The sequence below is a fragment of the Maudiozyma barnettii genome (genome assembly GCF_903064755.1).
Source record: "Maudiozyma barnettii strain CLIB 1767 genome assembly, contig: KABA2_09, whole genome shotgun sequence".
Classification (NCBI taxonomy): Eukaryota; Fungi; Ascomycota; class Saccharomycetes; order Saccharomycetales; family Saccharomycetaceae; genus Maudiozyma; species Maudiozyma barnettii.
Genome location: NW_024545246.1, coordinates 87,748 through 102,057, shown reverse-complemented (window position 1 = coordinate 102,057; position 14,310 = coordinate 87,748). Strand labels below are relative to the sequence as shown.

General features: G+C 34.2%; 7 protein-coding genes across 7 annotated transcripts; 2 read left to right on the top strand and 5 right to left on the bottom strand.

Annotated features, from left to right (window-relative positions):
• Positions 1-54: 54 nt before the first annotated feature.
• On the bottom strand, positions 55-2,355 carry KABA2_09S01078 (uncharacterized protein; the record flags this gene model as incomplete). The annotated part of the gene is made up of 1 exon (XM_041552190.1): positions 55-2,355. One exon carries the CDS (start codon positions 2,353-2,355, stop codon positions 55-57), a length of 2,301 nt encoding a protein of 766 aa, XP_041408124.1.
• Positions 2,356-3,100: 745 nt separating this feature from the next.
• ASE1 (Ase1p) lies at positions 3,101-5,905 on the bottom strand (the record flags this gene model as incomplete). The annotated part of the gene is made up of 1 exon (XM_041552189.1): positions 3,101-5,905. The coding sequence occupies one exon, from the start codon at positions 5,903-5,905 to the stop codon at positions 3,101-3,103; it is 2,805 nt and encodes a 934-aa protein (XP_041408123.1).
• Positions 5,906-7,047: 1,142 nt separating this feature from the next.
• On the top strand, positions 7,048-7,497 carry AIM29 (Aim29p; the record flags this gene model as incomplete). Its single annotated transcript, XM_041552188.1, has 1 exon — positions 7,048-7,497. One exon carries the CDS (start codon positions 7,048-7,050, stop codon positions 7,495-7,497), a length of 450 nt encoding a protein of 149 aa, XP_041408122.1.
• A 124-nt stretch (positions 7,498-7,621) lies between these two features.
• LPL1 (putative hydrolase) lies at positions 7,622-9,052 on the bottom strand (the record flags this gene model as incomplete). Its single annotated transcript, XM_041552187.1, has 1 exon — positions 7,622-9,052. The coding sequence occupies one exon, from the start codon at positions 9,050-9,052 to the stop codon at positions 7,622-7,624; it is 1,431 nt and encodes a 476-aa protein (XP_041408121.1).
• A 387-nt stretch (positions 9,053-9,439) lies between these two features.
• Positions 9,440-10,246, bottom strand: SLD7 (Sld7p; the record flags this gene model as incomplete). Its single annotated transcript, XM_041552186.1, has 1 exon — positions 9,440-10,246. The coding sequence occupies one exon, from the start codon at positions 10,244-10,246 to the stop codon at positions 9,440-9,442; it is 807 nt and encodes a 268-aa protein (XP_041408120.1).
• Positions 10,247-10,804: 558 nt separating this feature from the next.
• CKA2 (casein kinase 2 catalytic subunit CKA2) lies at positions 10,805-11,824 on the top strand (the record flags this gene model as incomplete). The annotated part of the gene is made up of 1 exon (XM_041552185.1): positions 10,805-11,824. One exon carries the CDS (start codon positions 10,805-10,807, stop codon positions 11,822-11,824), a length of 1,020 nt encoding a protein of 339 aa, XP_041408119.1.
• Positions 11,825-12,277: 453 nt separating this feature from the next.
• KABA2_09S00946 (uncharacterized protein) lies at positions 12,278-13,207 on the bottom strand (the record flags this gene model as incomplete). Its single annotated transcript, XM_041552184.1, has 1 exon — positions 12,278-13,207. The coding sequence occupies one exon, from the start codon at positions 13,205-13,207 to the stop codon at positions 12,278-12,280; it is 930 nt and encodes a 309-aa protein (XP_041408118.1).
• Positions 13,208-14,310: the final 1,103 nt, after the last annotated feature.

Below are 14,310 nucleotides of genomic sequence, written 5' to 3'. Positions count from 1 at the left end.
TATGTATTAATTTCGCATATATAGTTAGAACGAGGAAACGCTTGTTCTTGATGACTAATTTTGTTGAGGTTGTATTTCATTATCCGCCTCTTCTTCGTCGTCGTCATCGTCATCGTCATCGTCATCGTCATCGTCATCGTCATCGTCATCGTCATCGTCATCGTCATCGTCATCGTCATCGTCATCTTCTGTTTCGGTCTCATTACTCTTTCCTTCTTGTTTCTTCTTTTCTTCTTCATCCTCACTATCATCCTCGTCTTCATCCTCATCCTCGTCTTCATCCTCGTCTTCATCCTTAGGGTATCCACCAAGTTTCATAACAATCTTATCAACAATTTCATTAGCATCCATCATCCCTCCAAGACCTATATCTCCATTGATTCCCATCACTTTTTCACTTGGTTGAAAGACTGTAATCCACGACATTTCATCTTTAATAATATTCAATTGTTTCTTTGTCATCACCGAATTGTATATACTACTAACCATAGATGGTGCCAAAAAAATTGGGAAACTTGGATTCCAAGCACGAATCACACTTGTTAATAAATTATCACAAAGACCTAATGCAATCTTAGTTAATGTATTAGCTGTTAAAGGTGCTACCACCAGAATATCTGCCCAGCGTCTTAATTCAATATGTAAAACAGGATCCGTACGTTGTTTCCATGCATCCCATTCATCTTGATCTCTCCATATTTGAATATGTGGTGGTAATTCAATTTGTTGAAATATATTCTTGTTGGTATTATTGTTGGTTTCCGGAACAAGACCGATATTTGGACTATTAGCATCTAATGGTGTAGCGGTTTGTGATATAATGTCATTGCCGCCACCATTTGTTGCAGTGGATACCAATGTATTACTTCTATCCATCACGACATTATTCATCACTATATCTCCATTAGCATTAGTAATTATCTGGTTTAAATTTTTCTTATTGATTTTCTTCATATATCTTTGTGTGAAAAATTTTGTAGCAGATTCTGTTAAGATCACTTGAATTACTATACGATCTTTACCATATATCTCTTCTAATTTCTTAATCATAGGTTTAATCTTGAATACTGATAAGGACCCAGTGGCACCAAATAAAACATGTAACTTACCATCATCTTGGGGCAAACGTGGATCAACATTCTTACCTGTTTCTCTCTTGGGTATATTTAAAGATAATGGAAGAGTAGAAGCGCCCCCACTAACATTAATCATGGAAGAGGATGGGGTTCGAGATAAAGCTGTAGTCGAATTGTTTTGACTGGATATAATTGGCTTTCCATCGGTTGGATTAACTGCTGATGCTGCCGTAGTCGTAGAAATTCCAGCAGCACCACTTGCAGTGGTTGAAGTATTTAAGAGTTTGTCCTCTAGTACAGATTCTAATGACTTTAAGCCACCAGAATTGCTATTCAATCTATTTGTAGTTGCCTTGGTAGTAGCATTTGTATTGGCATCGTTTATTATACTTCCAATACTTTTTGCACCTATTGAACCAATTGTAACATTGCCACTATGAACACTACTATTGGAACAAGATCTTGACCTATTACTAATGCTCATCGTTGGGGTATGTAATGGATCTTCAACGAAAAAATGAGGATGGTCTTTATTTTGTTGCGGTTTAACATCTGAAAAATTTAACGATAAAGTATTATGGATTCCACTTTCTGAAGTTGATAATATTGATGACGGACTAGATATCGTCAATGGAGCATCTTGATCAAATAAAATTTTTGTATTTATGTTTTTCAAATTATTTCTATTTCCTAAATTACTACTACTATCATTCTTCTTTATAACATTATTATTGCTAGGGATTCGGTTATGATCATCACCTATTTTAATCGTCGTACCTTCTTTAATAGGTTTCATTGTAGAAGGTGATTTCATCCCATCTTGTTCTGGACTGCCAGACTTACCCTTTATCGGTATTTTATTAGATATGTTGGTTCTTTGTAGTTCTGTTGGAGACGTCACATGTATGCCACCATTTGGAGATGTATTGTTAAGATTATCATTCATACCGGGTTGTGATTGAGAAGGCTTAATACTTGACTCACTAAATGTTACAGCGGGGATTCTCTTCAAACCTGTCTCTGGAGTGTTATTTACCACTGCACCTGATGTACCACTTGCATTCATAATCGATTTAGTTTGTGAAGGAGTAGGACTCACAGAGTTTCTCAATATTGGAGACGTTATTACTGATGTCGAATCATTATTTTTATCCTTATGTATGGGTTGACTATTGGTAGAATTGTCCTTAGTCTTATCGTTAGGGAGACCACTTTTTTGAAATATTTTTCCATCGGGATTAGCTTGTTTAACAGTAGATGAAAATTTTGGAGATATCATCTTAATTAATTAATATTTAGAGTTATACGTTGGAGTACAATATGTTGTCTTTAGCTAAGTTGTTGTAGTCTAACTTAATTATTTACAGAAACACACGATTTATAAGCACTTTCTTCTCACTCGTTATGTTGTTCTGTTTTTGTTCTTTGTAAATTTGATGGAGTTCAAAAGTATACCTTACGTAATATGAAAAGTTTTCTAACTGATAAATTCAAAGCACTAATGTTACACAGACTATTAAAATATAAGATATCTTATAAGTTTAAAACTTTTGAAATTATTTCGGACCAATATTAAAAAAACTTCTCAAATCGAAATTCTTCTAAATCAGAAAGGTCATCGTAATTTTTTATTCTAGAAAACCATTCAACTTCTTCAGATGAGTTACTACCTCTTGTAGAGATTTCAATAAGAGAAAGAGAAAATGGCACTATCTGGCGATCTCGCATTTTGGCACAGAGCAAGAAAAAATCACTTCAAACAAAAATTTATTCATCGCATCGCATGACAAATTTTTTCTTTCTCCCTCTTTAGTGAGTTTATAATATTTTTTGCTGATAGAGAGGGTAAACCTCCAAGACGATTTTGGAATGGGGTAGAATATGAATCGATTTGTATTACATAAGTTTGCGATGATATATGTTATTAAAGCATTTTACTTACTATTAAATATTATTACTATAATTGTTTGTTGTTATTAGTGTTACAATTGTCCTTTGTTTTATTTTATGTGTATTATCTTGATTCATTCTTCGCAGAGGCTAGTATCATCGAATGGATTATCTAGCTGTCTCTCTTGAATACTTAATCTGAATTTGCCATCAGGGGATTGAGATAATTGGTAGACACTGTGGTCGGGTTCGCGGTAGGGACTGCGTAGTTTTGCAGTTATATCCTGTTGGGAGGTTGGATCTGAAGGGATTCTCCCTAGTCCTGAGTTTTCCTTTTCTTGTAATTGAGATACGCTATTTGCAAAGTTTCTTCTTGTCATAGGTTTATTAAGAGTCGGTATACGTGACACTTTGATGTTCGACATATTGTTTAGTTTATTGTTACTAATTGGGAATAATTGTGTAGGTTTTACGCCATGATATGACTCAGTTTGCTGTGGAGTGTTTTTCAAAATAGGTGTAGAAAATTTGTTTAATGATACATTTGAGGATGAATCCCTTAACATTTGAGGTTTTATGTTTCCAGGAGTAGAGAGTGGTTTTCTAACAATTTTTGTTGGAGCAAGTAAATGCCTTTCTGTAGATTCTTTTTCATACTTAACAACATCTTGTTCGTAGAATTTTGGTAATTTAGATTCTTCTGATAATAACCTTGAATTTCTCATTAAATCAGATTCAGTCAAATTAGATTTGTATCTTATTGGAGATATTTTCCTTTGGATCTCATTATTAGTAGAATCAGTTCTTATACCGTCGGAGTTGTATCGCTTTGCTACTCTAAATGGTTTGTTGTTGGTTAATGTCATCAATGGTGCAGATTGACTTGATCCAATCGTAGATTTCGAATTCACAGAAGAATTAGAGACTACTCTTTCCTTGCGAATCTTAGATATACGCTCTCCCATAATACGTCTACTTCTTGGATATTTGTGAGCAAACGATTCCTCTTCATCTAACACTATGTCCAGCATACGTTGATTCTTATATAAAAATGGCCTTTGGAATACATCCTCTGACTCTAATAGTTTTTTTGACAATTCCGCCATAACTCTTGGAAAATGTCTTGTCAGTCTCTTCCTTGTGTTTTCTTCCTTTAATAAGATCTTATGAGAGTTTCTAGAGAGAAGTCTAGATGAATCCTTTGAACTATTATCCAGGAATATTTCATCCTCTTGTAAAGAATGGAATTCGTCTATTAATTTTAATATGGGTCTGTAAATCTCCATCTTTTCATTCAGTTCATTGATCTCTAAAGTACACATTGCTAATAAATTTTCGTTATCTTGAAGAGTTTGAACTGGCTCGATTTTATTATTGAACTTCTGGAAAAACTCTTCTCTATGTTGGTCTTCGATACTCAGAGTATCCCATAGCCCAGTTATCTCCTCTAAGGATTGCTTGATTAAGTGTTTTATTTGTTGTTTCTTATCTTGCTCTAGTTTTTCTTTTTCTACATTTAGATTACTAAAGATTTGAGTCGATAGACCAGCATTCTGCCTCATAAATTCTTCAATATATGTCTCGGATATTTTTAATATAGACCATAAAGTTCTACATTTGGTAATCAACATCTTTTTCTCAGTTAATCTATTTGCTTTAATGGTAATATATTTCTTGATAATCAGCTGCAAAGTATCTAATTGTTCATTGCCTATAATGATATTTGGATCTAAATCATTTATGTCTCGTATATTACGATTATTTACAATGTTGAAACTAGTCGTTAGGGTATTCCATTCCTGAGGAGGTAAATCTTCCTCTGGGTTTACTTGTAATTCGTTTATTAATGCACTTATTTCATTTACCATTTCATTATTCTGTTGGAATCTCGATTTGATCTCTACTTCATACACATTGATGGCAGCTGTAAGGTTCTTTATACGTTCCGTGGAAATATCAGTGGTGCCATTACCATCTAATAGGATCTTCTTATACTGTTTCAAGAGTTGTGATATACTTTCTGTGTTTACTTGAAAATCTTTTAATTTCATCAAATCCTTTAGTAGGTATTCGACTTCTTTTAAAGATGGTAGATTCGAAATTGCATTAGTGACTGATTCTTCAGCTATTAGGTTATCATTATTTACAGATCGTATCAATTTTTGTAACGTCACAGAATATTGTAAGAACGTAATTAATTTAGGTATATATTTCCCTAATGTAAACATTTTAGCTTTTTCAAGTGTAATTTTCTTATTAAGTAGCGTTAATGGTTTTTTGGGGGACTGGGGAACGCTTTTATTTGATTGTTTTAAAATGGCGTTTCTTATATATAGATCTGGAATCGTTTCAATACCACTAGGATCCCCAAGTATAATTAATATTTTGTTTATTATTTCTTGATCTAAATCATTATTTAAAGATAGTTTTTCCATTTCAACTTCAGCTTCCTCATAAAAATTTTCTAATAGGGATGATAAATCATGGAATATTGTCTTCTCCTTAGTTGTTATCATTGAACTGGAGTATCCGATCTTTTTGTATATTATATTCAGGTTTTCTAATAGAGTCGCCAATTGAGATGAGATACCATTGAATTTTTCCTGATATATTGTCTCATGAGTTGGAGAATAGTTATTCAAAGAATTGATCTCGGTATTGATATCATTTTGTTTCCTTCGGCTAGATAAAAGTAGTGGGTTTCTTGAAGGAGAATAGTTTTCAGGGAGTCTAATTGGTGTTAATGTCATGAACTCCTTTGACGGGCTTACATTAGTTTGACTTGTATGTGTCATGATTGGCGTTCGGGAACCTGATGTCGATAACGTTGATTCTATTGAGGATTCGCTTGAGATATCATTAGTATGAGATCCATGAAAGCCCACTTCCTTCGCCGAACGTTGTTTCAGACTAGATGGCGATTTTTGTAACGTATCCATCGTTATATGGTTCTATAATACAAAACAGAAACGAATATGTTAAATATTAAATATTAAATTTCTATTACTTGTTGTTTCTTTTGCTGCCGTGAGTTACCAAAGGTTAAATCAATTAAATTTTACAAACATATATATAGTCCAGGTAGCTATTAACAACAAATATTAAACAAATTTTACGTATACTTTATAACCGACTTACCCTTTTGGTGTTTTACTTCTTTCCATTGAAACTTGATGTAAGTGATGAAGTAAAAAGATATGTTTCTCCCTATGTTTGTTGCTCTTCGTTATTTTCGCAAACTGATGAGGCTCCCTGTCCTTTGTTGACAAATTTCCTTTTTCGGTATAATGATAAACAGTTACCCGGAATCTAGAAAATATTAAAAGTTTTGGTGATTCAATAATGTGTTATTAACGCTCATAAAGTTTGCAAACTAGGATCAAATTTGCAAATTTATTCTGTTGGTTATAGAGTATAAGGTAGTGGCTAAAGGTTCCTCTTTTGTTTGAGTAAAGGCAACCTTTGTTGTTGTCACTTATAATTAGATGAAGAAACCTGTTGACAATCAACCTTACTTTGAAAGTTAAAAATTTACTAGGTTACCTCTATCTTTTTATAAAGTTGGAAGTGCTTTATTTATGGTTCAAGAGGGGTCGATTTCATTTATTGAGGAGATTGGAATTTTATTTACTAGAGCGGGTGTATTTTAACATTTTTGAAATTTTAGTCGATGAATTTTTTTTTCGATCTTAGTAAAATCACTCGGTTCTTTCCTAAATGTAAATTAAACAAGAAATAAACAAGAAAACGGATCAGTTTCTAAATGCATGACAACGACTATATTAAGTGTTGACGTCATTACAATATAACGTTTATGAAGGAAATCCAGGGAGCTGATTATGCCTCTTTACCTCTTTTGTATAGACATCTTATATATAGACATCTTATATACTCATCGCCTCTATAGTGCTAACCCCCCCGCCACATATTTTGAAAAATTTCTTAACGAATGATATTATCCTTGATTATAAAACCGCAGTAATTAACTTGAAGAAGGAAGGTTAGTTTTAAATCTAAGAGAATATATATATATATATTAGTTTGCATATCATACAGTACAATCAGAAAATACTACTCAACAATGTCTAACAATCAACAAACTGACTATGATTTAAATGAACCGCTAACGTCAACTGCGGCTCCTCTAACTGATTCTACCATTACCCTACGTATTATCAAATCATTTCCATACAGAAACGTGAGGAACTTGATCTTGAGAGATTACGATTTGAAAAATAAGACTGGCTTCGACTTGTTCAATGACTGCATGAAACATATACAGACAGATGGAGCATTCAGACCATTTAGAACTGTCAAATATAACAAAATGAAGATTTACACTCATGCACACGGCTCAAAGACTGTGAACCTGGTAATAAATTTCAACCATGATGATGATTGGATTATTGACATAACAGATGCCAACGGGAAGAAACTATGTGAATATGACATTGAAAATGAAACTGAGATTTCTTTGTACAATGAAGAAGATTATATCGCTTACAAAGCTAATCCAATCGAGAAATGGTAATCAACAAAATCCTATGCTATTTAGCTTTCCATATATACTGAATGATAATGCAAAATAATAATTAATTCCTTAATTAGGCTATTTGTTTCTATAAAATACGTAAATATAATATCATGAATGTCATTTAATTAGTCGAAGTTAAATAATCAACCAATTGACCAACAAATTGGATAGAGGCAAGACTTGTAGGCTGTGTATCTTCATCGATACCTCTTCTAGCAATGATACCGCCATGTGCATTTAATGCCTTAACATAGATCGGAACTCTGATCCATTTTAAACTAGACAGGTTTTTTAATATTGCTATTCTCTTATTATCAAAAGGAAGATCATCGAAGCGTTTATACCACATATTCTTTTCATCTACAATATTAGAGTATTTTTGAATAAATATATCCCATTTTTTATCTCTTGAATTTCTATCCATGGTAGGAATTTTACTCATCGATTGATTATATTTTCCCCCATTTTGTATAAGATCATCATCGTCTTCTAAATCGCCATCATTGCCTGATTCATTTTCTTTTAGAATAGATTCATATGTAGCACTGACATATGTTTCCAACCTATCACTAATACCGACCTTTTCTCGAAACTCATTTGGTAAATTTCCATTCTTGATCATCTTTCTATATTTAATTGTGGCAAAATATCTATAAACAGTTCCCGATATATTAACCAGTAATGCAATGGGAAAAAACACCAAGAATAGACAAGGTAACAATATGTACAGCTTCAACTTACCATTCAGCGACAAACGTTTATTTTCAATGACATGTTTATTTTTAGGATCTAATCGTGTTAAATCAACAATTCTTGGGATAATATTGGAGTATCCAGTTCCTGGAACATTATTTTCAAATGTGTAATTTACACTATTTCCACTTTCAATGAATGGGTCATGATTTGTTATAAAAGCCGTGTAGAATGCAACAGTTCTATCATTCTTTACATTTGCACACACCGTCCTATGTTTAAATTTAGCTAACCCTTGAATGAATTCACCTTCACTCAATCTTATTAATATATCATTGTATCGATTGGCAATGAAAAGTTCTCTACCACTTTTCCCTAGAGCATTTGAGCCAAGAACAGTCATTACAGGATCTAAAATTGTCCTAAATAAACTATTTGATGGATTAAAGAATCTTATACCTAGATGCGGACTTGCCATCGTTAAAAATAGTACTGGCTCTATCCCTGAAAAATATTCTTGACATTCTGTAAACATCTTACCTACAACAAACCTGGCCACAAGACCACCTAGTGAATATCCAATTATACTAATTCGTGTAATGCGTTTATGATCAGAACATTCCTGTAAATCATTATGCCTCCTAATATATTGACAAATCTCAAGGAGGGCCCTATAACCCAACACTTCAATACCATCAAAAGTTTTAAATTTGGAGTTTTGTGACGGCAATAAGAAAATGGCATTTTCTTTTGAATCGATATAGTGTTGAAGGCTTTCTTTGAGAGAGCCCATGTGTTGAGGTGTCCCCCATAACCCATGGATGAGAACAAATAGATGACTACCTTGTTGAGACGACATAAAGACAAACACACACTAATTGACCATACAACAAATTCCAACCAGATGTAAAAACAACAACAACGGCAACAAATGATGCTTACACAGAACGGAATCCAGATTGAGTGCAGGTTCCTCCAGTTCCTGAAAGTGTTAAGTTACAGTAGTCTCTGCTTATATATTTATATTCGGACCAGGTGGCGGAGTACAATTAAATATATGAAAAAGTTTTCGGCCGAAACTCCAAAAATGAGAAATACATACCCCCACAACGTTCACTGAGTGAAGAAAGCAACATATTCGGAGATAAGTTCCGCGGATTTACCGTAACCCAGCGGAGATGGTCTTGACCATTCAGACACAAGAGACAACTCTTCGACCGATGTGCTGTCAGAAATAATACACGGTTCATGACTTAGTAAATAGCTTCAACAGTATTTCGACAGTTTCCTGTAGCCCCTCGAACGGAATCTCCTGTTGTTGACCTCTGGATATCTCTTTCAATTCCCTCCGGTACGTAAATTCAGATGCATCGAACGCCATCTTATACAATCGTTGGAATGAGGACTGGGTATTTGGTATGCCTCTAAGCCTTAACCCACCAAGGATCAACCTTGACAGGGTTTCATTGAATTGCAGTCTACGATCATTAATACGAACACTCTTTGCGACTTCATTATTTGCTGAATTGATTCTGTTCTGAGATTTCTTCAAGATGTCATCAATACTAGATTCTCTTCCCATGGTACTATCCTTTGTAGAGTTTTGTATTTGAGTATCAATCAGTGTCTTTCGTGTCAGATCTAGCATAAAACATTTCACATATCGATCTTCATTGAATTTATCATCAGCATCATCTCTGTAAAATATCCATAACCCACTCTTATCATCACTCTCTTGTGTTGGAAAACTTACCACAATACCTCTCCGACCGTCCCTTAATTTAGAATTGAAATATGCGTTTGTAGCTTTACTAGTTGTGAAACATAAATATGTATCGTTATTGGTTGATATGTTTGGACGTAACCATAGCGGTAGCATATTAAGATCTACATATTGTATAAATCGACCAGAATACGACCAAATGGTGGTATCATTATCGTGCTCCTCCTCCTGTGCCATGTCTCTATCTATCCATATTTGCACATCCCTAACTACTATATCAGCGTGTCGTTCTCCTAGATCGAATTTCAAAAGGCCAACTTGTCTCAACATTGATGACTCACTAATGAAAGGATATATTTTCAAAATAATAAATGTTTTCACTAAATTCTGCAATAAATTATCATCGATACTTCAATATATGATAGACACTATGATCCCCAAGCAACCCCTCATCTACTCTCCTTTCATGTGTTCCTATGATATTAAATATACTGTCATTCATTACTTGTAAAATTGATTTCAAATCTTGCACAGCCAGACAGACAAACAGGCATTAAAAATATTTACACTGCGAAACGAAAACGACTGTGTCTTCCACAGAGGGGAAAGGAAAAGCAAAAAAATAAGAAAAATCCAAAAAAAAATTTAAAGAAAGGGCAATTTGGGAAGGAGGAGGTATATTAAAGAGCACAGAAAACAGATCGAGAAAGAAGCTGTAATAGGGATACGAATCTAATCGAAAACAGTTTCTCGAGGTAGGATCAACTAGTGATTGTGGTCAGTTTGTCAGTTTTGCCCTGTCTTTGTTGTTTACTTTGGTAGAATAGAGGGGAAACGTATATACATTGAGATAATATTGTTGATTTTATTTTATTATAGACTTACAACATGCCATTACCAGCTTCGATGCTAAATCAGAAGTCCAAGCACGTGTACTCAGTTGCTAAAGTATATTCGGATGCTTGTGAAAAGAGGCCGCAAGAATATTGGGATTATGAACAAGGTGTTACTATTGATTGGGGGAAGATATACAACTATGAGATCATCAATAAGATAGGTCGTGGTAAATATTCCGAAGTTTTTAGTGGGAAATGTGTTACTAATGACAAACCATGTGTTATAAAAGTGTTAAAACCAGTTAAGATGAAAAAAATATTCCGTGAATTAAAAATTTTAACTAATTTAACAGGCGGACCAAATGTAGTGGCATTATATGATATTGTTCAAGATAAAGATTCTAAGATTCCTGCATTAATATTCGAAGAAGTTAAAAACGTGGATTTTAGAACATTGTATCCAACTTTCAAACTAAGTGATATTCAGTACTATTTTACACAATTGTTAATCGCTCTAGATTATTGTCATTCCATGGGTATTATGCATAGAGATGTTAAACCTCAAAATGTTATGATTGATCCAATCGAACGTAAATTAAGATTAATCGATTGGGGTCTAGCCGAGTTTTATCATCCTGGTGTCGATTATAATGTACGTGTTGCATCTCGTTACCATAAGGGCCCAGAACTTTTGGTGAATTTGAATCAATATGATTATTCTTTGGATCTTTGGTCTGTTGGTTGTATGCTTGCCGCTATAGTGTTTAAGAAAGAACCATTCTTTAAAGGGTCTACTAATCCTGATCAATTGGTGAAGATTGCTGCTGTCCTGGGAACAAAAGAGATGCTACAATATTTGGCTAAATATAACTTGAATTTGCCATCAGAATATGATAAGATTATGAAGGATTTCACTAAGAAACCGTGGAGTCATTTTATTACGCCTGAGACCACTTTAGCAGTTCCTGAAATGGTTGATTTAATTGATAATTTATTAAGATATGATCATCAAGAAAGATTGACTGCCAAGGAGACAATGAGCCATACTTTTTTCAATACCAAATTTGATTGAAAAGTGGAATAATTATGTATAAAATAAACATGTATGTAAATTATATATATAAATAATTGTAAAAGAGTAATAGTAATAAACACGGTAAGGAAAAAATATGGTTATCCCAGAGTAAGAACATACTTAGCAACAATCTATTATTTTTTAATTACTGAAGTGGAAGAAAAAACATAAAAATGTGTAACGTCATGAATTAGTAGTAAAAGAAGTATTATATGTATGAATGTATACGTATTTTTATATATATAAATATATGAAGCAATAAAAAAAATGTTATGCAGTTACAATTTGTTGTTGTCGGTATTAGTCATTGAAACACTATTTAATAAAAAATAGAATTAATAATATTAGTGATGATACGAATATGTGTATTGAAGAGAGTGGAATGTCATTAAAAAATATGCCTGTTTAGAGTAATCTATCAGGTAATGGATTGCAAAGAAAAGAGAACTTTCAGTGACGTACAGCTGTACGAACATGATTATGATGGTGATGGTGATGGTGATGGTGATGATTATCATTAGAAGAGGCAGCATTTGATTGTTGATCGTTGAATGAACTCACGTAATTAACATCACTATCTTCTTCATCGAACAATAACGTCGTTTGGTCTGCTTTTGAATTAAAGTCATAAAAATGATAAGATCCCGAGTTATGATGTAACGAGGTCGTATAAGAATCCATTTGAGAATCTGTATCATTAATAGCAATTTCCGATTCCAAGAAATGACCTCTTTGGTCGACATCTCTTCTATGAACCGTACTATTAAACTTCAGGGACTTTCTTTTTGGTGAAGAAGAAAATGCAGATGAATCTGAACAATTAGTTTTCAAAATCGAAGGAGAATCAAATATTGACGACGTTTTAGACTCTACGGAAGATGAAAAACTGTCATAAGAAGATGAATAATCCAAATGAGTGTCTGAATGGACACTTTTAATATCGTCGACATCTTGTGTACCTTGTAAAGAAAGCTCCACTGGTCGATTTTCTTGTTCTTGTTTCTGTTGTTCTATATCCTTTGACAAAGAAGGGCCGTACAACACGGTCACATCTGTTTCTTTATTCCAATTAATTGCCAAAGGGTCCAGTTTCTTGTCCTGCAAGTGGAAATCATGGATTGCCCAACGCCTCCATAGACAATGATGCAATCTTTTCAAATACATGGAATAGTCGTCATCATCCTCTGAGGAACATGAAGGTAAACGCAACAATTTGTGTTTTCTCATCTTTAATAGGAGAGCCCACGTTTCTGACATTTCCAGTTTATTGTAATCGAAATTATGATGGAAATAATCCACCGAAGCTCTGGTGTAATTTGTTACGTTATCCAGCAACATTAAGTTCTGGTCTGAAATTATACTATCATCTAAACTAGCCATCGTTTCTATAATAATAAATGTTGTTGTTTTTAGAAGTAGCTATATGTGTACTATAATACTATTTTTATAATGTTGTAGACCAAAGCAGCTAAAAAAAAAAATTTAAGGAAATTGTTAATTACAAATAAAGTGTGCTTATAAACTCTCTCTTTTCTTATATATAGTGGAGGGAGTGCAATCAAATATAATCATCAACAAGCCAGAAAAGAAATGGGAAATGGAAAAGAAAAACTTTCCAGGTTCTCCCACTTAGGCAAGCGTTAATCAGAGAAGAGAGGAAATGATGGAAGAACCTGCAATCGCAAGCAAAACCAAAAAGCAACCACCGCCAGGGGGAGGGGGCGTTCACCCGTGCTGCGGGTGTCTCTGACACGACGGTCTCGTCCGTTTGCCAATAACGCGGGGGCCTGTTGGTTGATAGCCAAAGCGACAATAAAAAGTATTGTTTGCGGGGGTGTTTGTGCGATGTGGTCTGCGCGCAGACAGAGATAAACCTTTCTTTTCCACCCAAATCAACACGCCCGGAACAACTTCCACGAGGCCGCAATTTGTGTGGGGTGCGTGAAAACTTATCGGGAAGAGCGAGAAAGACGAAATGTCTCTTGTTGCGGTGGGCGGTGTGCTGTCAGCCGAAGGAAAGAAGTTTTTTTCTTTGGTAAGAAGAGCAGATTAGGTGAGATTGGGCGGTGTTGGTAAGCAAGGGAAACCTGCGATTAGTGAAAGAAGTGGAATGCTTGGATTTTGTATTGTGCGGATAATGATGGTGCAATCACTCTCGAGCTTTTTTTCTATTACTATTGTTAGTACCTCTATTGAGCAATAATACATACATATTTACAATAGAAGAGCAAAAAAAACAAATTGCGCAGGGAAGCGTCTCGTAAATGGTGATACAGGTATGCTGAGACTGCTACATCCGTGCACCCAACAGTTTATCATTTAATTTTTTTATTTTCTGTTTTTGTTTTCTTGAAATATTTCTGGTTTCAAATTATTTTTCTTTTTCCGTTTTGCTGGTCCGCCAACGCAAAAATAAACAGTAAATATTAGATGAATCGGCCGTTGACGGTCAGTTCTTTCCAGTATACGCTCGATGGCTTGCT